Genomic DNA, 22,526 nt, shown 5'->3' on the forward strand with positions numbered 1-22,526 from the left:
AAGAAATAACAGGGAAGTAAGTTTTTGTTCTGTGGAGTGTAAATCCACCTGATACAAAGCAAAATCCATAAGAAAATGACACAGCATGAGATGGGGAAGACTTTGGATAACAGAAACGATATGGTATAAAGAGATTTTGATCTTCTTAAGGACAGCTATACATTTTAAAAAGTATCTCACAGCTCTGACCACCACATCAATCTTTTGGAACACTGTGTCTCATATGAAAGATAAAAGTTTTTAGTACTTCATTTAAAGGGAGGAAAAAAATCTGGTTTTAAAAAAGATCGTATCGTAACATTCAGAATAAAGGAAGTTTTCTTTCAGCAGAATTATGCCACAGAGAAATGTTGTGGGAGAAGAAAAAATTCTTACTACTTTTATTAGCATTAGACTGTGATGCCCTTTGGTAAAGTTACATCTCCCAGTCCAAATGTTGATCAAAAGAGGAGATTCTGCTTCTGGAGCTCTGTGGCTGTGCAGTTGCATTCACGTTAGACACGATGGAAGAAATATTGGAAGTGTTACCTGGCTTTAACTCTTCTTTTCAAATGCAAAGCTGTGGAAGGGTGGCCACTGTGTGGTTCTCACCTGTGCCCCAAGAACCATTTCTGGTAGTCTGTAGAGAGCTGGTGGATCAGCTCATGGATTGTCTTCCTAGCTTCAGCTGCTTCTACAGATGTCTAAAGTTTTCACTGTAGAGAGCCCAGTAAATGTAAAGCATGGGAAATAAGGAAGAGGAGCCTGTCTAAATGTCTCCTTTAGGGGATGCTGTAACATAAGGAGGAAACAAGGGGAAAAGGGAGTCACTCTGAGGGTATGTCTACACTGTAATTAAATGCCCATGGCTGACCCGTGTCAGCTGACTCAAGCTCATGGGGTTTGGGCTGTGGCACTGTAAAAATGTGTCAGACGCTTGGGCTGAAGCCCAGGGTCTGGGACCTTGTAAGGGAGTGGGGATGGGACTTCTACACTGGAATTTTACAGCCCCGTTGCCCAAGCTTGAGTCAATTCACACAGGCCAGAAGCAGCTGTTGAATTGAAGGGTAGACATACCCTTAGAGTCTGGTGTCAGCAGCAAGACTAGTGCTTTCAACAAACCCTGAGACTTACCAGCTGGAAGATAAAGGAGTCACCATCAGGAAATGAATGTCCATTGGAGAAGGGGAACAGCAAACTCCGACACCACAGAGATGAGGGCTAAATAAATACCTAACAATTAGGCAGCAAAAGTAGGGAAGAAATGGACTAGTCAGCAATGGAGCATACAGAGAACGGAAGTGTACAACCCAATGTATTAAAGAGCCAACAGAACAACAAATGACATCTTACCTAATATATTTTCAATGTATACAATTGCTGTAGTTGCCAAAAGGATATAGGGTACAAAGCTTCCACCAACCATGATAGTCAGTGAGGGAACCTGGACAAGACAGATCCTGAATACAATTTGATAAATACATGATTTTGATTCTCCCCTTTTTATTCCTAACAAAGAAACCCTGAGAAAAGAATTGTGTATCAAGTATTCTCAAACATAGAATCATATCAGAGATGGAAATTCATTAGCAAAGAAATGACTGATCTAATGTCTTTTTAAAAATCTGAGTTCTATAATATGGATGTTTCCCTACTGGCCAACAGGAAGTGGAATTTCACACTCACTGACCTCACCTAGGACACCAACTATATGGGGCTACTTAATACTGTGGTAATACAGCAACTCTGAAAACCTGTGCACTCCTCCTCATTATTGCTGCTTGATTCCTGCAAAGGAAACCTCCGCATGCTTCATGATATGACCAAAGCTCTGAGATGATCTACAAAAGGATGGAGCTGATCTACAAAAGGCAAGCAAACCTTCTCAGAATAAAAGTATCATTCTCCAAACTATTATTTTTGTACTGTATCTAAATTAGTATATATTGGAAGCACTGCACTATATAAACCCTCCACCCTACCCCCAAATAATCCACATCACTTGCATAATTTTTCTAGAATAATCATACATTTTGAGTACCGTAGCTTAGTACATCTTTCTGACGTTAAGGAAAATAATGTATTACTAATGCACAGTATTGTTTTCAAACCTCTAGAAGTTACTTAAAAACAAATTAGTCAATCAAGCAGAGACACTAGTCCTCAATCGAGACTGCTTGAGTAGTTACACAGTTGAGTAGACGCAAAAAGAAAAGGAGTACTTGTGGCACCTTAGAGACTAACCAATTTATTTGAGCATGAGCTTTCGTGAGCTACAGCTCACTTTGAGTAGGTCCAGAAGTAGATCAATAATGGGTATCCTTCTGTTGAATGGCTTAGTAACAATTCTGTCATTAATTTTTGCCACCTCTGAAGTTTAATAAAATATTTTTTTAAAAGCTATACTTCAAATTCAAATAATTCCTGAAGTCTGGATTTTTTTTAATTGTTTTTTATTTTTTTTATTTTTTTTTTTAAAGAAACCCATTATTTGTGGGTTGAAACGAAGCATGAAGAATCTGAATGCAATGGTTAATGTTTTGAGAAATTTATATGACAAAAAATAATCAGAAAGTGCAAATTCCATTTCAACTACTAGAGTGTCACTATCTCATCAATATACCACACACACACACACCTTTTAATAGTAAGTCCATTCATGTAGTTAGTAGCATGGGTGTTCAACACAGTACACTGCCATCATAACTCATTGCAGAAACAAATGTACTGTCTCCATTTTCCATCTCCTACACAGAGAAAAATACAATAGGTTTCAAATTCTTACTAAATCTGTTTTATTAAGATCATGAGAATTGTACGTAATATGTAAAACACTGCAGATCTCAGACAAAAGAGACTGACACTGCAGACTTATAGCTCTCTCTGTTACTTCAAGTAGTTTTGGAGCTGATTAGTTTTATTTAGCAGGTGAGAATTTAAAAAGAAAAAGGCATTATTCCATTGTATTAGAATCAGATTTCAAAGAGAAATAAAGCCTTCATGACTCAATATTAGAGTCCATCAGCTGACAAAACCCATCAGGGTAATCATCCATATTTCTCAAAGATCCTGATGCCATTTGCCATCCTCAGTACCACTCACCCTATCAGCTCTGACAGTCATAGTCTCTGCTTCACTTCTCACTTCTGCTTTGTCATCACAAGTACAATTAATCAACTAATCTTTAAGATGTCACTCTATTCAGTCCTCTAAGCTATTTTCTCTGCTCAAGAAAAATCATCTCTGCACCAATAACCAGACAATTACCTTTGCCCCTAAAAACCACACTTGCATAAATTCTGTTTTTATTTTTCAAAAGTGGCTTTTTGAAAAACAAATTGTTTATATCAGTATTGTATTACCTATGCTCTTCCGAGGAGGCGATTAATGTTCTTCTCTTTTCTAATTTTCAGGAAGAATCTCCCTTCTATTTCAAACTACACAATACTGACCTTTGTGGCATACATTGACAGTCAATCGTTTTCATATATAGTTTTAATATGGCAATTATCCAAGTCATTTGTGTGTGTTTTGGCTATTTTACAGTTGCACAACAAAAATATTTCTCTTTCCATAAAAACTTTAAAAGCAAAGTGCTAGACCAAAAATGTCTTAATCCTTTTAAAACTAACTTCAACATAAACCTAATATTTACCTACTCATCTTTTCTACTATTTTGAGAAAAATAAAGAAGCGGTATACACTGTATGTAAGCATTGCAATGACACAGCTGCATCTGTTCTGAGGATAGATTTCAGTTTATCCCAGTCAAAAAAAAAATTTAAGTAAATGCTTTTCTTTAAAATATGTACTGCGATTTTCAAGCTCCACACTGCTCAAAGTTAAACACATTTTGTTTAACTTTGAGCAGTTTAAATTCATATAGACAAGATTGCAAACTGTATGCTGCAGTTTCAAACTACCAAAGTCAAAGTTTCAGTGAAAATGATAACTTTAACTAACCAGTGCTGTTACAGCATCCATATTATAATTCCTCTGGAGAACAGCACATAAAAAATGATTCTTGAATGATGTAATGTAAGTCCTTGACACTTTACCTTAAGGTGTTAGTCACAAGGAAAGCTTCTTAAACACAGGGTTACAAAAAATGCTTTGGCAGAGTATGCTCAGAAACTACATGATTTTTATATTGTAGAACGCTTGGGGAGTTGGTTTGTTTGTTTTATTTTATAACAGATAGTTGCAAAGCACAAGAAGTTTTAAAATCCTTTAATGTGTCCTATCCTTGCATTTCCTGATGATCAGCTCTGTTCCAGCAATAAAACCACTGAGGATAATATCTTCACAAAGGAAAATTTACAATATAACCCTAGGAAATTTAAGAAATCAGCTCGAAGTATCATCATCATTTAGTTTTGGCAAGCAAGCAGAGAACAAACATGACAGTCAGTTGTCTATGTGTGCTAGTCAACAATGAAAGTGATTAAAATGACATTTTTTTCAGCAGGCTGCACTGAAACAAAATATGCAGGAGCATAAAACCAAAGAATTTCCCGATAACACAGACTGCTGCAAAACAAAAAAACATTTAAGTTGATTGTATTGAAATTTCTTGGAATTTTTCAGAGTAAGGGATCCTTAAAATTATTTGTATATCAAGCATGAAAGTATTTATGACATTCAATGTTGCCCTGTTAAATTTGCCAATACACTCCATAAAAATGGCATTTTTATATTGGGGGGGAAGGAAGAGAGGGAATTATGTCAGTCCTGTTCTACTCCTGGGATGAGACAGCACAAGGAAAGAACTGACTCCCAGGAAAGAATTAATCTGCAACTGGATCCATGCCAATAGTGAATTATTGCCACCTCTATGCCAGCAAGGCTCTGCTGGTTGGCACATTGGGAGGTTTACCCACTCACCACTCTGTCCCTTCCCTGTCTACCCATGAAAGAAGAGCCTATCAGTCACTATGGAGGCTGTGATCTGCAGTTTTTTTCCCCCATCATGTATGTGACAATACTCTCCTTAAGCAATTAGTCCTACAATGAAACACATAAAGCTGTTAGTTTTTAAGTACTGAGAAGTTAAAGTGTTGGACACTGAAGAGAACTGTAAAACAGATCATTTTAAATAAAAAAGCTTGCATCTTATAAGCTTTGTTTGTTGATCAAAAGACAATGAAAACACCATACATTAAAAAACTACATTAAAAAAAATTAAGGTTGCGAAGTCAAGCACTCAAAGTTAGAAAATGGAAGAATTACGCAACATAAATTTGTCCCCCTTGTGTATATGCATTATGATAGATTCATAAATTCCAAGGCCAGAAGTGACCCTTGTGATCATTTAGTCAGATCTCCTATATATAATACAGGCCACCAACTCGTACCCCACATTGTGCTTTATCTGCTAGGATGCTGATCCATAAATATTCAAAATCATTTTCTTCTGAATTATAATTGACTTGGAAATAGGTAATACCTTTTTCTTTTGACAGAGTGCCATTTCCCCTTCCTAAAGAGGTTATAACCATTGATTTTAATATTCCAAATATGATAATCAACCCACCAGGTTTCAATAATACCAACTAAATTGAATTTATGTTCATAAGTGAGCAATTCCATTTCCTCTTATTTGTTACCCACGCTCCTAGCATTGGTGTACAGGCAATTAAAGAATTTCTTGTGCTCATGTCCTTTGGTTCCTTGATTAATTTTGTCTCAGCATCTTGATTTTGTGCTAAGTGCTCATATCTTCCCTCTTTTTACCCTCCCTTTCTGTTATTAGTTTAACACCTTCATAATAATACGTGATCATGGAATTAAAGACTCCCTCCCCCCGCCACAGGAACGCAGCATGTGCAAACTGATATTTTACAAAGTACAGCAAAAGGCTCATTCCTGACAAAAGGGCAACCCACTCTGACAAACTTTGAGTCCCTGCTTCAAAGCATGCTGAATGAAACAGAAGTAACTTTTTTTTTTTTAAAACAGGAACAAAAATGTATTTTTTCCATAATTAGTCCTAGAAAATGACTGAACTACTTTTGCTGAAACTAAACTAAAACTAAACTAAATTAAGCCAAGCCTAATGTATTGCATAGAAAATGTTACCCCTAACTGTTAATGTTTGCAAAAAAGAAAAGGAGTACTTGTGGCACCTTAGAGACTAACCAATTTATTTGAGTATAAGCTTTCGTGAGCTACAGCTCACTTCATCGGATGCATTCAGTGAAAAATACAGTGGGGAGATTTATATACACAGAGAACATGAAACAATGGGTGTTACCATACATACTGTAAGGAGAGTGATCAGGTAAGGTGACATTCTTGTCAACTGCTAGAAATAGCCCACCTTGATTATCATTACAAAAGGTTCCCCCCACCCCACCCCCCTGCTGGTAATAGCTCACCTTACCTGATCACTCTCCTTACAGTGTGTATGGTAACACCCACTGTTTCATGTTCTCTGTGTATATAAATGTCTCCACTGTATTTTCCACTGAATGCATCCAATGAAGTGAGCTGTAGCTCACGAAAGCTTATGCTCAAATAAATTGGTTAGTCTCTAAGCTTTCGTGAGCTACAGCTCACTTCATTGGATGCATTCAGTGGAAAATACAGTGGAGACATTTATATACACAGAGAACATGAAACAGTGGGTGTTACCATAAACACTGTAAGGAGAGTGATCAGGTAAGGTGAGCTATTACCAGCAGGGGGGTGGGGTGGGGGGGAACCTTTTGTAATGATAATCAAGGTGGGCTATTTCCAGCAGTTGACAAGAATGTCACCTTACCTGATCACTCTCCTTACAGTATGTATGGTAACACCCATTGTTTCATGTTCTCTGTGTATATAAATCTCCCCACTGTATTTTTCACTGAATGCATCCGATGAAGTGAGCTGTAGCTCACGGAAGCTTATGCTCAAATAAATTGGTTAGTCTCTAAGGCGCCACAAGTACTCCTTTTCCTTTTGCGAATACAGACTAACACGGCTGCTACTCTGAAACCTGTTAACGTTTGGTATACTTATAAGCAACTGAAATACTGCTTGCTCAGTGACATCAAGGTATTTAAATTCCCTCTTTTCTGACCATTTTCACATCACTTGCACACTTTTAAGGAAAGATTACTGACATTTATAGATGTGGAAGGATGAAGTGGAAGTTCAAGGCAAATATCACGGCAAATTCCCACACCACAGAACAGGGGATCGGCAAGCTTTGGCACACGGCCTGTCAGGGAAAGCAGCTGGCGGGCCAGGACGGTTTGTTTACCTGCAGCGTCCGCAGGTTCAGCTGATCGCAGCTCCCACTGGCCGTGGTTCGCCGCTCCAGGCCAATGGGGGCTGTGGGAAGCGGTGGCCAGCACATTCCTCGGCCCGCGTCGCTTCCTGCATCCTTCATTGGCCAGGGACAGCGAACCACAGCCAGTGGGAGCTGCGATCAGCCCAACCTGTGGACACTGCAGGTAAACAAACCGTCTCGGCCCACCAGCAGCTTTCCCTGACTGGCTGCTTGCCAGAGGTTGATGATCCCCGCCATAGAATTTAAAAAAAAAAAAACAAAAAAACAATACATAGAGAAACATTGGTGATTTAGGTCCTTGGAAAATATGAAGTCTCATTCCAAGAGCCATGATTTCCCACCAGTAGCAACAGCACAAATCCAACTGCACCAGTGTCTTATCCTTTTGAAGAGGTGAAACCCCATTTCTTGGGATTAAAATGAAACTGGGAAACATATGGGTAAGAGAACTCTATGATTTAAAGCACAGAAGTCCATATGCGGAGCTAACAAACACTTTTTACAGGTCCTTAATGAAATTTAAGAGTGTTCTAATTTCTCAGATTAAATGTGACTGAAAAGTAATAGCATACAAGAGGCTAAGTAGCCAAACAGTTTTGAGGAACCTTGCTATCTTATCTCATCTAAGACAATATTTTGGGGAAATTCTCCTATATATCCAGGCCACAGATGGACACTGGTCAATCACCATCAAATTGGTTAAATCCTAAACTAGGATGCAAGGTTTAAGCTTTCTGCTGTCACTTTGTCCCCGCTTTCTCTCCTTCCTATCCTTATTGTCTTCTGTCTAAACGATTTCAAGCTTGGCCAGATTCTGTATTAGTTGAACTGCATGATCTTACCAACATAACAAGCACAGGCAGCCTTCTCCCAGCATGAAGCAGTCCCTGTGCTGGAAGGACAATAGACATTGCCCACCAGAGTTCAACCCAGAAAGCGCAAGCACCATGGGTTCAAGCAGCTGAACTGAATCTGTGCTAGTCTGAACTGTGTCCCCCATATCGTGTCTACAGCACTTGAATGAAACAAGAATGAGCCAGGCAGAAGTTTTCCTTTCCTTTTATTATTTCATTCTCCCTCTTGTATACATTTGTCATGTGTGTCTAAGGGGCAAGAAATGTCTTAACAAGAACTGAAGTTGAAATCCAACAGCAAAATGACTTCTTCCAAGGGAAACTTTTGCTACTAGTAAAAGACATTCTAAACAAAAAGGGGAAATTTCTCAAAATTAATTATTGCATTCCACTTTTGAGCCCCAAATGTTTTCCTTTTCTGTTTTTTGTTGTGTTTAAAATAAATTCTATAAGTATGGCTGTGATAACCAAGCAAAAGTTCCTTTCCTCACAATTCTCAAACTACAATTAACACTTTAATTCAGCAGCCATAAAAAGATGACACCAACAACTCAGAGACTGATATACCATTCTCTAACAAGCCTTTTTCTGCAACAACCACCACCACCACCGATATGCATCACCAAATCTGTCAGCATACATAAATACAAGGGAAAGCCAGCAGAGGCATGTGTATTTTTGTGAATACACTAGTTGCACCTCCCTTGGCAAATGTGGCCTTCACACTCAAAATAGCAAAATGACTTGATGGTTCTTGAAAAGTAAAGAAATTCCATGTTTCTACTGTGTGAACATGAAGCCATCTTAAATGTGTTTTCCTGTTATTACCATGTCATAGATCTCCCTACTTATCTTTAAACAGCCAGCTCCTTTGCATATACAGCAATAAAACATCCTTAATAAAAGCACAATTCAGCATAAATGCAATTAAAGTGGAACCCACACATGTATCAAATCATATTATTTAATACTATCTCCCTCTAGGCATTAATATGCTTGGGGGCCAGGAAGCTATTTCTGTGATTCTCTAAAGGTTACAGCTGTCTACCACAGGCTAAGACATCATGCTAACAGAGCCATCTGTTTATAATACAAAATGCCAGCATACGCCAGCGTCACAAAAACATGTTATATCTCCTAGCCTAGTGATTTACAAACAAATCTGTACTAGTTCAAACCCATTTGTGTTCTCCATGGTCCAGGGGGTTTCAAAGATATTTGTAATTGTTTACTGTAAGACACTGGGCAGAACTATAAAAGGATAGTTCTCTTCGGGGGGTTTTGATAAACCCTGTTCAAAGCTGTAGCATACATTCTTGTCAATTACATAAAACAAAAGCATTTTGAGGCTACTGTAAAGCCCAAATGAACAATACCCCATGATAGCTGATATCCCAAAACCATCATTACGTATATATTCTGTAATATAAACATTAAGCAGCATGTACACGTTAAAAAATCCTACTACACTGCCATTTCCCCTTGGAGAGAGGATGAGGAAATAACAAATCACATGTAGCAGATGTTAGTTATGTCACTTAATGCACTAGTGGTAGGCACTCAGATACTATGGTGATAAAGGAACCTGTAAAGAATAGAATAGACTCAAAGCCACACTCAGTCAACTGTACACAAGAAAGGAACTTGTACTCCATAGCAATCTGGACTTAAATTCTGCAGCAAGGTCCCTAAATTCTGTACTCTGGAGAAGCAAAATGGAAAAACTGCAAAGCTCTATTTCAACTAAAACCCCTGATTTTTAAAATTGAAATAATTACAAAAACGAGGAATAGAAACAGCACAGTAGTTTGTTGTTATTTATTTTTCACAGTCATCACAGTCAGTTTCCAATGTGGCAAAGATTTCTGCATTGACAGTATACAACTGCATTGCAGAAGTTATACTGGGGAGAAGGGAGACCAGAAGTTTTGCAGGTGGATTGGAGCCAGGTGAAGTTTTGGGGGAATAAGGATAAAGTCCCTGAATGCAAAGACTTTGTACCAAGTTCCTTTAGGAATCTTTACATTAAGTGTAAGGAAAGGGCATCTGTAGAAACTTTAGGATGTTCAGACTCCCAGAGTTCTTGAACTTGATACTTTCTTTGTAACCTTTTCCATTGTTTGGAGGACACTAGTGAGGAGGATCTTTTGCTAGAAGCAAACAGAATTTGGAACATCTCCTGAAAATAGACTGCTTCAATTATTATTAACTCTCTTACAAGATCCAAGCAGCAAAGTTGTAGCCATGTTAGTCCCAAGATCTGAGAGAGAGAAGGTGGGGGAGGTAATATCCTTTATTGAACCAACTTCTGTTCCTGAGAGAGACAAGCTTTCAAGCCACACAGAGCTCTTCTTCAGGTCAGGGAAAGAAACTCCCAGTGTCACAGCAAAATGCAAGGTGGAACAGATGGTTTAGCAGAAGTACTTAGCGCATATTATAAAGGACTAATCAAGGAAGAAGAAAAGGAGTACTTGTGGCACCTTAGAAACTAACCAATTTATTTGAGCATAAGCTTTTGTGAGCTACAGCTCACTTCATCGGATGCATCCCCACTCTGAACTCTAGGGTACAGATGTGGGGACCTGCATGAAAACCTCCTAAGCTTACTTTCACCAGCTTAGGTTAAAACTTCCCCAAGGTACAAACTATTTTACCCTTTGCCCTTGGACTTCCACTGCCACCACCAAACTTTATCTGGGTTCCTGAGAAAACGTCGTTTGGAAACGTCTTTCCCCCCAAAATCCTCCCAACCCTTGCACCCCACTTCCTGGGGAAGGTTTGGTAAAAATCCTCACCAATTTGCATAGGTGACCACAGACCCAAACCCTTGGATCTGAGAACAATGAAAAAGCATTCAGTTTCCTTACAAGAAGACTTTTAATAGAAGTAAAAAAGAATCACCTCTGTAAAATCAGGATGGTAAATACCTTACAGGGTAATTAGATTCAAAACATAGAGAATCCCTCTAGGCAAAACCTTAAGTTACAAAAAAGACACACAGACAGGAATATTCATTCTATTCAAGGAAGAGTGGCCTGTTAACATCTCTTCAGTCATAGGACAAAAAAGGAGAATTAGTGGGTTATAGTTTGTAGTAAAACTATAAATCCTGGTTTTACCCACATATTTATTGGGTTAGACAATCACTCTGTTCTCAAATGAGTTCACACAGGGAAATGATAAAAGACAAAAACACCCTATCAGCTGTGTGTGAACTGCCCCAACAACTATGTGGGTAGTGAAACCAGGATTTATGGCTTATTACAACAGACTAACTCACTAACCCCCTCTTTTTGTCCTATGACTGCAAAGGTGTAAGCGAGCCATTCTACCTTGAATGGTCCCTTAGAATACATGCTAACTACTTAAGCTAAACAATCTGTTCCACTTTGCATTTTGCTGCGACACTGGCAGTTCCTTTCCCAGACCTGAAAAAGAGCTCTGTGTGGCTTGAAAGCTTCTCTCTTCCACCAACAGAAGTTCATCTAAAGAGATATTACCTCACCCACCTTGTCTGTCTAAGGGCATGTCTTCACTGGCAACGTTAAAGCGCTGCCACCTCAGCAGTTTAACGTGGCTTGTGTAGCCACGGCACAGCGCTGGGAGAGAGCTCTTCCAGAGCTCTAAAAAAAACCACCTCCACAAGGGGTGTGGCTCCCAGCTCTGGTGCACTGTCTATACTGGCATGTTACAGCACTGAAACTTGCAGCACTCGGTTGAGGGGGCTGAAGGGGGAGGGGGAGGGTTTCACACCACTGAGCAAGAAAGTTGCAGCACTGTAAAGTGCCAGTGTAGACAAGCCCTTAGATCCAAGCAGTCAGATTCAGATACGTGTTACTGGTTTGGTCACAGAGACCAGCTTGGGACTGTCACCTGATGTGCTTAAATTACCTCCGAGACTGTTTTCGCTGCCAACTTGGGACTCCAGAACCCTGTCTTATAGAATCATAGAATCATAGAATATAAGGGTTGGAAGGGACCCCAGAAGGTCATCTAGTCCAACCCCCTGCTCGAAGCAGGACCAATTCCCAGTTAAATCATCCCAGCCAGGGCTTTGCAAAGCCTGACCTTAAAAACCTCTAAGGAAGGAGATTCTACCACCTCCCTAGGTAACGCATTCCAGTGTTTCATCACCCTCTTAGTGAAAAAGTTTTTCCTAATATCCAATCTAAACCTCCCCCACTGCAACTTGAGACCATTACTCCTCGTTCTGTCATCTGATACCATTGAGAACAGTCTAGAGCCATCCTCTTTGGAACCCCCTTTCAGGTAGTTGAAAGCAGCTATCAAATCTCCCCTCATTCTTCTCTTCTGCAGGCTAAACAATCCCAGCTCCCTCAGCCTCTCCTCATAACTCATGTGTTCCAGTCCCCTAATCATTTTTGTTGCCCTTCGCTGGACTCTCTCCAATTTATCCACATCCTTCTTGAAGTGTGGGGCCCAAAACTGGACACAGTACTCCAGAAGAGGCCTCACCAATGTCGAATAGAGGGGAACGATCACGTCCCTCGATCTGCTCGCTATGCCCCTACTTATACATCCCAAAATGCCATTGGCCTTCTTGGCAACAAGGGCACACTGCTGACTCATATCCAGCTTCTCGTCCACTGTCACCCCTAGGTCCTTTTCTGCAGAACTGCTGCCTAGCCATTCGGTCCCTAGTCTGTAGCTGTGCATTGGGTTCTTCCGTCCTAAGTGCAGGACCCTGCACTTATCCTTATTGAACCTCATCAGATTTCTTTTGGCCCAATCCTCCAATTTGTCTAGGTCCTTCTGTATCCTATCCCTCCCCTCCAGCGTATCTACCACTCCTCCCAGTTTAGTATCATCCGCAAATTTGCTGAGAGTGCAATCCACACCATCCTCCAGATCATTTATGAAGATATTGAACAAAACCGGCCCCAGGACCGACCCTTGGGGCACTCCACTTGATACCGGCTGCCAACTAGACATGGAGCCATTGATCACTACCCGTTGAGCCCGACAATCTAGCCAGCTTTCTACCCACCTTGTAGTGCATTCATCCAGCCCATACTTCTTTAACTTGCTGACAAGAATACTGTGGGAGACCGTGTCAAAAGCTTTGCTAAAGTCAAGAAACAATACTTCCACTGCTTTCCCTTCATCCACAGAACCAGTAATCTCATCATAGAAGGCGATTAGATTAGTCAGGCATGACCTTCCCTTGGTGAATCCATGCTGGCTGTTCCTGATCACTTTCCTCTCATGCAAGTGCTTCAGGATTGATTCTTTGAGGACCTGCTCCATGATTTTTCCAGGGACTGAAGTGAGGCTGACTGGCCTGTAGTTCCCAGGATCCTCCTTCTTCCCTTTTTTAAAGATTGGCACTACATTAGCCTTTTTCCAGTCATCCGGGACTTCCCCGGTTCGCCACGAGTTTTCAAAGATAATGGCCAATGGCTCTGCAATCACAGCCGCCAGTTCCTTCAGCACTCTCGGATGCAACTCGCCCGGCCCCATGGACTTGTGCACGTCCAGCTTTTCTAAATAGTCCCTAACCACCTCTATCTCCACAGAGGGCTGTCCATCTCTTCCCCATTTTGTGATGCCCAGCGTAGCAGTCTGGGAGCTGACCTTGTTAGTGAAAACAGAGGCAAAAAAAGCATTGAGTACATTAGCTTTTTCCACATCCTCTGTCACTAGTTTGCCTCCCTCATTCAGTAAGGGGCCCACACTTTCCTTGGCTTTCTTCTTGAGCCAGATATGCTAGCCTGCTGCAACACAGCCCCAAAGCTGCAGACTTAACTGAAAACAGCTCAACAGGTTGCCTGGCTCCAGCACCCAGACACCCAATTCCCAATGAGATCCAAACCCCAAATAAATCTGTTTTACTCGGTATAAAGCTTATACAGGGTAAACTCAAATTGTCCACCCTCTATAACACTGACAGAGATATGCACAGCTGTTTGCTCCCTCACGTATTAATCACTTACTCTGGGTTCATTAATAAACAGAAGTGATTTTATTACGTATAAAAAGTAGGATTTAAGTGGTTTCAAGTAATAACAGACAGACCAAAGTAAGTCACAAGCAAAATAAGGAAAAACACGCAAGTCGAAACCTAATACATTAAGAAACTGATTTACAGGTAATCTCACCCTCAGAGATGTTCCAATAAGCTTCTTTCAAAGACTAGACTCCTTCCTAGTCTGGGTCCAATCCTTTCCCTGGTTCAGTCCTTGTTAGTTCCAGCAGACATCTTAGGTGATAAGCAGGGGTTTTCTTATGACTAGAACCCCTTTGTCCTACTCAAGTCCCTTTTATAGCTTTGGCACAAGGCTGGAATCTTTTGTCTCTCTGGGTCACCACCCCTCCTTCTGAATGGAAAAGTACCAGATTTAAGATGGATTTCATTATCAGGTGACATGGTTACATGTCCCTGTGACACCTCATTCTTCATTACCCATGGGCTGGCCCACACATACACAGGAAGGCTTGCAGGTAAACAAACCATTTACAACCAACTGTCCGAGTCAATGGGAGCTATCAAGATTCTAAACCATCATTAACGGCCCACACTTTGCATAGTTACAATAGGACCTCAGAGATATACCTCATATTTCTAGCTTCAGATACAAGGATGATACATGCATACAAATAGGATGAACACACTCAGTAGATTATAAACTTTATAAGGATACCTTACAAGAGACCTTTTGCATAAAGCATATTCCAGTTACATCATATTCACATTCATAAGCATACTTTCATAAAGCATATGGAGTGCAACGTCACAGTATGCTGATTTTGCATATAGAACTAGACCATGAAACAGGGCATCTAGCCTGTGAAGTAGAGGCAGGTTTGGACTACAGAATCTCTAATTGGTCTGAATAACATGGTTTTATTAGTAAATTTAGGATATTTAGGATTACTTTGTGCTTTCTGATTTCATCCTTCAGAGTACTTTGGAGACTGAGCATACAGATGGAATGTATACAGGGATGATTGTGGCTAGTGGTGAGAAAAGGCATCCTTTCTCACCACTTTCTCTCTTCAAAAAAATAGCTGAATGCTTTTGTATGGTGACGGTTGGGCAACCAAGCCTCGTGTTGAATTCTAAATGTTTATATTACTTGGAAATTGGATGCCTTAGACAATAGTTCGATTGGACCATTATCTGCCTATCTAACCAGTCTGCATTTTCATTGTTCTTTCAATGAAGAGATGAAATGGATCCTAATCCAATCTCTGCACAAAAAGAACAAGTATGTCTCAAGTGAAGTTTGTTCCTCTTTGCCCATTTATATACATCACTAGCAGATTTTTGTTAACTCTTGATCTCTTCCACAGAAACTGGATAGCAAACTTTGTAGGAGAAAGGTGTTACTGGAGCAACAAGGGTACCAAGAAGAATCAAAGTTTTATTGCATATATTTTATGTTACTAAATTGTTCTAAATTAGCACTTTAAACATTACTTCTCAGTTGTTCATTACTATTAAAAAGACACTTGACTTTCAGTTCTGTAAACCCCTTAAAAGGAGCTGAATTAGATGTCTTTCACTGACCATTTTTTCCCTTTTCCATCTGGTAAGCATTGATTTCTCCCCCTCCCTCCATTTCTAATGAAGCTTAAAATTAATAAGACTTTTTGTTTACTTCCTTGCTTGATATTCACACTGCTCTAGAAATAAGATGAGTTTGTAAATTGCTGCTGTACAGCCAACAGCGGCAGAACACCACTTTTTAAAATTCAAGTTCTTCAGAACTGTCCCTATACTTTGGGCATGCACGTGTTTTATTTTGCCACAGTGACTTTAGTTTTTCAGGTTTCAGAGTAGCAGCAGTGTTAGTCTGTAAACGCAAAAAGAAAAGGAGTACTTGTGGCACCTTAGAGACTAACAAATTTATTTGAGCATAAGCTTTCATGAGCTACAGCTCACTTCATCGGATGCATTCAGTGGAAAATACAGTGGGGAGATTTTATATACACAGAGAACATGAAATAATGCATGTTCCCATACATACTGTAAGGAGAGTGATCAGGTAAGGTGAACTATTACCAGCAGGAGAGCGGGAGGAAAAAAACCTTTTTTAGTGATAATCAAGGTGGGCCATTTCCAGCAGTTGACAACAATGTGTGAGGAACAGTGGCGGGGGGGGGGGGTGTTAAACATGGGGAAATAGTTTTACTTTGTGTAATGACACATCCACTCCCAGTCTTTATTCAAACCTAATGTAATGGTCTCCAGTTTGCAAATTAATTCCAATTCAGCAGTCTCTCGTTGGAGTCTGTTTTTGAAGGTTTTTTGTTGAAGAATTGCAACTTTTAGGTCTGTAATCGAGCGACCAGAGAGATTGAAGTGTTCTCCGACTGGTTTTTGAATGTTATAATTCCTGACGTCTGATTTGTGTCCATTTATTCTTTTACGTAGAGACTGTCCGGTTTGGCCAATGTACACATCTGTATCATCCGAATCAGAGGAGTCAGAGACCTCCCCAAATGGTGGTGCTGCTGGAACCACCAGAATGGGAGGTGGTAGGAACACAGCAGGAGGAAGGATCCCTGTGAGCAGGTGACCAGGTCGGGGCTCATGATGACAGCAGCCCTTCAAATGCAAACAACTCATGGAGACCCAGAGCACTTCAGAGTCTCCTAGCGGTCAATGGTAGTCATTCCACTGGAGGGACCAGTACTGGTAACTACATTTGTCTGGAGACCAATGGTTCCCAGGGGCTGGCGAAGTCACAGGATCCATGGTCGGTACCAATGGATCCAGTGATCGGTGCAGGCTTTCTTGCTCTTGTGAGTCTTGGAAAGCGTGGTTCCTCCATGGCCGGATCTTGTGGATGGTGCCAAATCCTTCTTAGGCATGGAGGAAAATTTATTGCCATGCTTATGTGCATGCTCCCTTGCCTCATGGCTAGGCCCCGCAGCAGGGCCCTTAGTGCTGGTACCAGCAGAACCCAATGGAGGCTCTGCAGTAGGGGGAGCGCTCTTCGCCTACTCAGGCTGATATAAGGGGAGGTTCCCTGGCCAGGATCTGACACTGGTCCCATGGCAACCTCCATGAGGTGCTTCTTGAGGCAGAGAACCTGGTTTTCTAACGCATGGGCATGGAAGGAGAGGCAGATACTGCACCTTATCACAATATGGGATTCCCCCAAGGAGTTTAAACAGTGCTGGTGCTCCTCACTGATGGAAAACAAGTGGGGGGCAGGAAGCACAGATTTTCAACTTCAGCATAATCCAGTATCTAAATCTGGATACTGGGCGGGAATATGCAGCAGTGAGAAACAACTGGAGACACCAGCAGCCCGCTGCACTCTATCGCCTTGGGCAAAACCATGAGGTAATATAATTAATGCCATCCAACATCGGTTTATGGAAAACAGATTTTGTCGTACGAACTTGATTTTTTTTTAACAAGACAAGTTTGGTTGATATAGGTAATAGCGTTGATGTAATATACTTAGACGCTTCTATACAACACTTCATTTGGTACCACTAAATATTTTGATTAAGAAACTAGAATGATATAAAATCAACATGGTCCACATTAAATGGATTAAATGCTGGCTAACCGATAGCTCTCAAAATGTAATTGTAAATAAGGAATCATCATCAAGCTGGTGTGTTTGTAAAGGGATCTGGTGGGGATCGGCCTATGCTATTTAACATTTTTGTCAATGACTTGGAAGAAAACAAAAATGACTTATCAAGCTTGCAGATGACAAAGATTGGGCTGTAGTAAATAATTAATAGGACAGTACATTGATATAGAGCTAGCTGGATCGCTTAGTAAGCTGGACGCAAGCAAACATACTTCAATATGGTCAATGTAAGGTCATATATCTAAGAATCACATATGTGGTCCATACGTACAGCATGGTGAGGCTCTAAGCTGAGAAGCAATGATTCTGAAAAGACTTTCTGACCATTGTTGATAACCAGCTGTACATGAGCTCCCAATGTGATGTTATGGCCAAAAGGGTTAATGCAATCTGTGGATGTATAAAGAGGGAATACCTAGGGGGACCAGATAAGTTATATTACCTCTGTACCTGGCAATAGTGTGACTGCTACTGGAATATTGTGTCAAGTTCTGGTGTCCACAATTCAAGAAGGATGCTGAAAATTTGAAGAGGGTTCAAAAAAGAGCCACAAGAATAAACAAAGGATTGGAAAACATGCCATATAGTTAGGGCTACGATTTAGCCATGGGTATTTTTTTAGTAAAAGTCATGGACAGGTCATGGGCAATAAACAAAAATTCATGGCCCATGACCTGTCCATGTTTTATACTATAAATACCCCCGAATAAATCTTGCGGGGGGGTGCGCCACGAAGGGCCGCTGCTGGAGGAGAAAGCCCAGGGTCCACTGCAGGGGGGCGTGACGGGGCCAGCAGCTGCTCTTGCTACCCCAGGACCGCTGCCCGGGGCCGCCTGAGCAACAGCTGGTGTAGCTGGTCCCAGGGCTGCTTCAGCAGTGGCTAGCGCAGCTGGCTATGGGTCTGCCCAAGAAGCCAGATGCAGGGCCGCTCCAGCAGCAGCCGGTGTGGCTGTCCCCAGGGCCACCTGAGCAACTGGCCCCAGAGCCAGCTGCTTGGGCAGCCTGGATTCAGCCACACTGGCTGCTGCAGAAGTCACAGAGGTTGTGGAAAGTCATGGAATCCGTGACTTTCCGTGACCTACGTAACAGACACTGAGCCCTACATATAGTGAAAGACTCTAGGAGCTCAATCTGTTTAGTATAACAAAGAAAAGATTAACGGGTGACTTAATCACAGTCTGCACTGAAAATGGGGAATAAAAGTTTGATGAGAAGGCTCTTCAGTCCAGCAAAGGTATAACAAGAGCTTATTGCTGGAGCTTGAAGCTTGACAAACTAAAAGTAAGATGTATATTTTTAACAGTGACAGTAATTAATCATTGAACAACATACTGGGCTGTGGTGAAACCTCCATCATGAGGAATTTTCAAATCAAGACTGGAAGTTTTTTAAAAAAATCTCGTTCAAACAGGAATTAATTCAGGGAAATCCCATGGTCTGTACTGTACAGGAGGTCAGGCTAGATTATCACAATCATCGCCTCTGGATTTACAATCCATACATCTATATTTTCTTTTTAACATAGGAAAAGAACTCTCCAGTCTAATAACGGAGATGTAAAGCATATCAAAACTAAAAAGAAAAAAGTATCTCTCAATTGAATCAATGTTAATTACTACAGGATTAATGACACATAAGTGTTCATAATACATAATCAATACAGCCAAAGCTTATTCGGATTCATGAAACTAGGAGTCAAAAGGGTAACAACAAAGAGTTTAAGCATAAAAACACAAATGCTTGTTTGTATTGTGGAAAAAAGTATTACATCACTGGCTGAAAGACTGCTTGCCCAAAATGTACACCTGATAAAAGCCTCTTTTCTAAACAAATAAGGCAATATGGAAATAGTCGTATCTGCTAACGAAAAATGTGCATGCTGCACAACCCTGCAGATGAAGTCATGTATGCAAATTCAGTTATTAAAATGTCTAGAATTTCTCAAAAGGCAAAAAGAACTTCATTAATGATGCCTGATATTTTTCATCACTTAAACGCTCTTTATCCAAGGAAATATACTGAGATTAGTCATCAGCAGAATCTTCAAGGTTATTAACCCTTTAAAAAGATGATTAACAAGGTGGGTGAGGTAATAACTTTTATTGAACCAACTTCAAATACGAGACATGACCTCCCCAACTTACATGACCTCCCCAACTTGTCTTTCTAATATCCTGGGGCCAACACAGCTACAACACCACTGTATACTTTAAAAAGACGTCTGACAAAATATTCATTTACACAACAATATTGTCGTAATATTTCAAACTTGTTTTGCATTTTCCATTTAAGGACCTGATGCTCCTTGACTTTTGGGTGTATGTGGGGTATGCGGTTGTTTTTTCTTGTTGTTTTTTTAAATGGAATATCTAGTACCACAATCCCTGACATAATCATTCAAAGGTAGGAATAATCCATTAAAAAGCTGGAATCCAGAAGTAAGGGACCTGGTTCTACTAATGGTTATAAGCAATGAAGAGACCATGGGTCTATCCAGGGACCTAATAAAACCGGGAAAGTTGTGGGTGTATTATAGGATTGTAGATTGAACCTCAAATTTCAGTGAAAAAATAGATCATTTTAGGTTTGTGTTTCAGATCTATCTGAAAGTTTTCTCCATTGTGAATGTGTTCCAAACTTTGGTCCCATTTTAAACATATGCAGTATAATTAATAGCACGTTACATCCCAACTACTACAACATTTGACAACGAAGTTTTTTAACAAATGAAAGTGTGCACATATGCGTGCACACAGGCACTCTTCATCTGAAACAAAACATACCTGTGTTCGCAGAATTTCACCTTTTGACAACTGCATATCACCCGTCAACTCTTTCACAGTGATGCCTAGTGGCTCCAGACGCTTGCTGAAGTAATTTGTCATTTCAGCTGCCAAAGCCTTCATAGGAGCAACATACACAATCTGCACCAAAAGGACACGAGCTTGATAAATGAGCAAACTGCACAATGTCATTTGTTTCATGGCAACCAACACAAATCACAATTTATTGTGAAATATGATTGTAGCCACTTACAGTGAAAAATCTTAATAGCGATATATGAAAAGTAGTTATCTTTGTTAGATAAGTGTGCCACTGTTTAGAGGACAATGGATTTTGTTTATACAGCCTCATTACTTTGAGAATTGGATCTGCATCAAAGCTAAATGTATTTTCATAGCTTTTCACATGGGTAATAAGATTTTCAGAGCACAAATAGGAATTGGTTTAATAGTAATGAAGTAAATCACCAGCATTTTCTATGAGACTTGGAGATGTATAATACCCTTGAAAATTTCTTGATTTCATATAATGGGTAGAACTGTATAATGGGTTTTATCTTATGAGTTAAAAAAGTTGGTTTTGGTTCACTGAATTCCTACCTTAAACTCATCCTTTTTGATAACTCCTTGCTGAACATGCTGGCGAATTTCATGCAGGACAGTTAGCATGGCAATGTTAGTTTTCCCAGCTCCGGTGGGTGCACAGATCAGCATGTTCTCATTTGTACTATAGGCAGTCTCAAAAACTATTGATTGGATTCGGTTTAGTCTTTTCATGCCTTTAAAAACAAGTTGCCCAATCTGAAAGAAAACAAAGTATTGCAATGAAAATACAAGGACAGCAAAATTAAAGGAGTAATTTTTGGATCCTCTTAGAAATTAGTCACAAATCTTTAATCCCAAAGGCTAAATCTACTATGCTGGAAACTTCAAATTTCTTTTCTTATGTATTCCAAGTAGGATAACTTTTAAAACATTAACATAATCAGTTAATCTTAACTACACCACTGTTACGTTTTTCACTTTTACCAAAAACACACTGACCAAACTTCATTAAGAGTTAATGAATATTAGCATAAAAACAGTATTAATAGATTATATGATTGTTTTGTATTTTAAACATAATTACATAATTATTAGTGAAAAAATGTAGACCTTTATAGCACTTTATAAATTAGGAAAGATGTACTAAGTTGACATCCTAAAGCTATTTTAAGGCATAACGAGGAAACAATCTCCTCCTCCTCTCTGATTGGAAGGGACACCTTCAGAGCATTGTCAGGCCACTACCTATATAGACTGCATAGCTAAACGAAAAGTCAAAAATATAAACTAACCTATTACATTAAAAAACAATATTAAGAGAACATTAAAGTTACAAAGTCAATCACACAAAAATTAGGAAATGCCAGAACTAAGGTTGCTTTTCTGCCTTATGCTGACCCCCTTTAGCATATGCAATATGATTAGGGCCCTTCATTTTCTGTTTTTATTGTATTTAATTTTTCCCAGGAATTTATCGGTGTTTATTACAACAACAACAAAAGCAAGTGAAAATCGGTGGAAAAAACTATTACTTTTTCTAGGTAAATAATCAGGGTTTATTTTGTTGGACGGAAGGACAAAGGAAAAAAGTATTCAGTAGATTAATGCTTTGATGAATGGAATTCTATGTGGTTTGCTGCAGAACTAAAAACAAAATGCCACTCTGAGTTTAAGAAAACAATATATCTCTAGTCCCCAAATAAAACTTTTCATTTGAATAAAAACAGTTTACTATTTTGACTTAGAACTATTAGCCTATAAATGTTTACATTTAATAACTGGGCCACACCATTCGCAGCACATACACTCAACTTCATCCTTTTTGCCTGTTTTGTTTTTTAAAAACTTTCCAATACATCCTTGCGTTCTGAAAAGTATTCTGATAGATGTTTGTTTTTTCCATTGTGTCAGATATTTAAACCATTCTCTGTTAACAGCTTGAAATATGTACATGGTGGGAGTGAGATTCATCAGTACATTAAGATGCGCATGGACTTCAGAGCTTGAGCAT

At 39.8% G+C, this 22,526-nt stretch overlaps 1 protein-coding gene across 1 annotated transcript in view; it reads right to left on the reverse strand.

Annotated features, from left to right (window-relative positions):
- Positions 1-22,526, reverse strand: part of ASCC3 (activating signal cointegrator 1 complex subunit 3) — a 514,213-nt gene that overhangs the window by 352,564 nt on the left and 139,123 nt on the right. Inside the window, exons 9-10 of the mRNA XM_048844924.2 lie at positions 21,071-21,271; positions 20,471-20,611 (exon numbers count right to left, since the gene is read on the reverse strand). Of these exons, the coding sequence (XP_048700881.1) occupies positions 20,471-20,611; positions 21,071-21,271 (342 nt within the window). The remainder of the gene's footprint in view (positions 1-20,470; positions 20,612-21,070; positions 21,272-22,526) is intronic.

Source organism: Caretta caretta, chromosome 3 (genome assembly GCF_965140235.1).
Source record: "Caretta caretta isolate rCarCar2 chromosome 3, rCarCar1.hap1, whole genome shotgun sequence".
NCBI classification, from domain to species: domain Eukaryota; kingdom Metazoa; phylum Chordata; order Testudines; family Cheloniidae; genus Caretta; species Caretta caretta.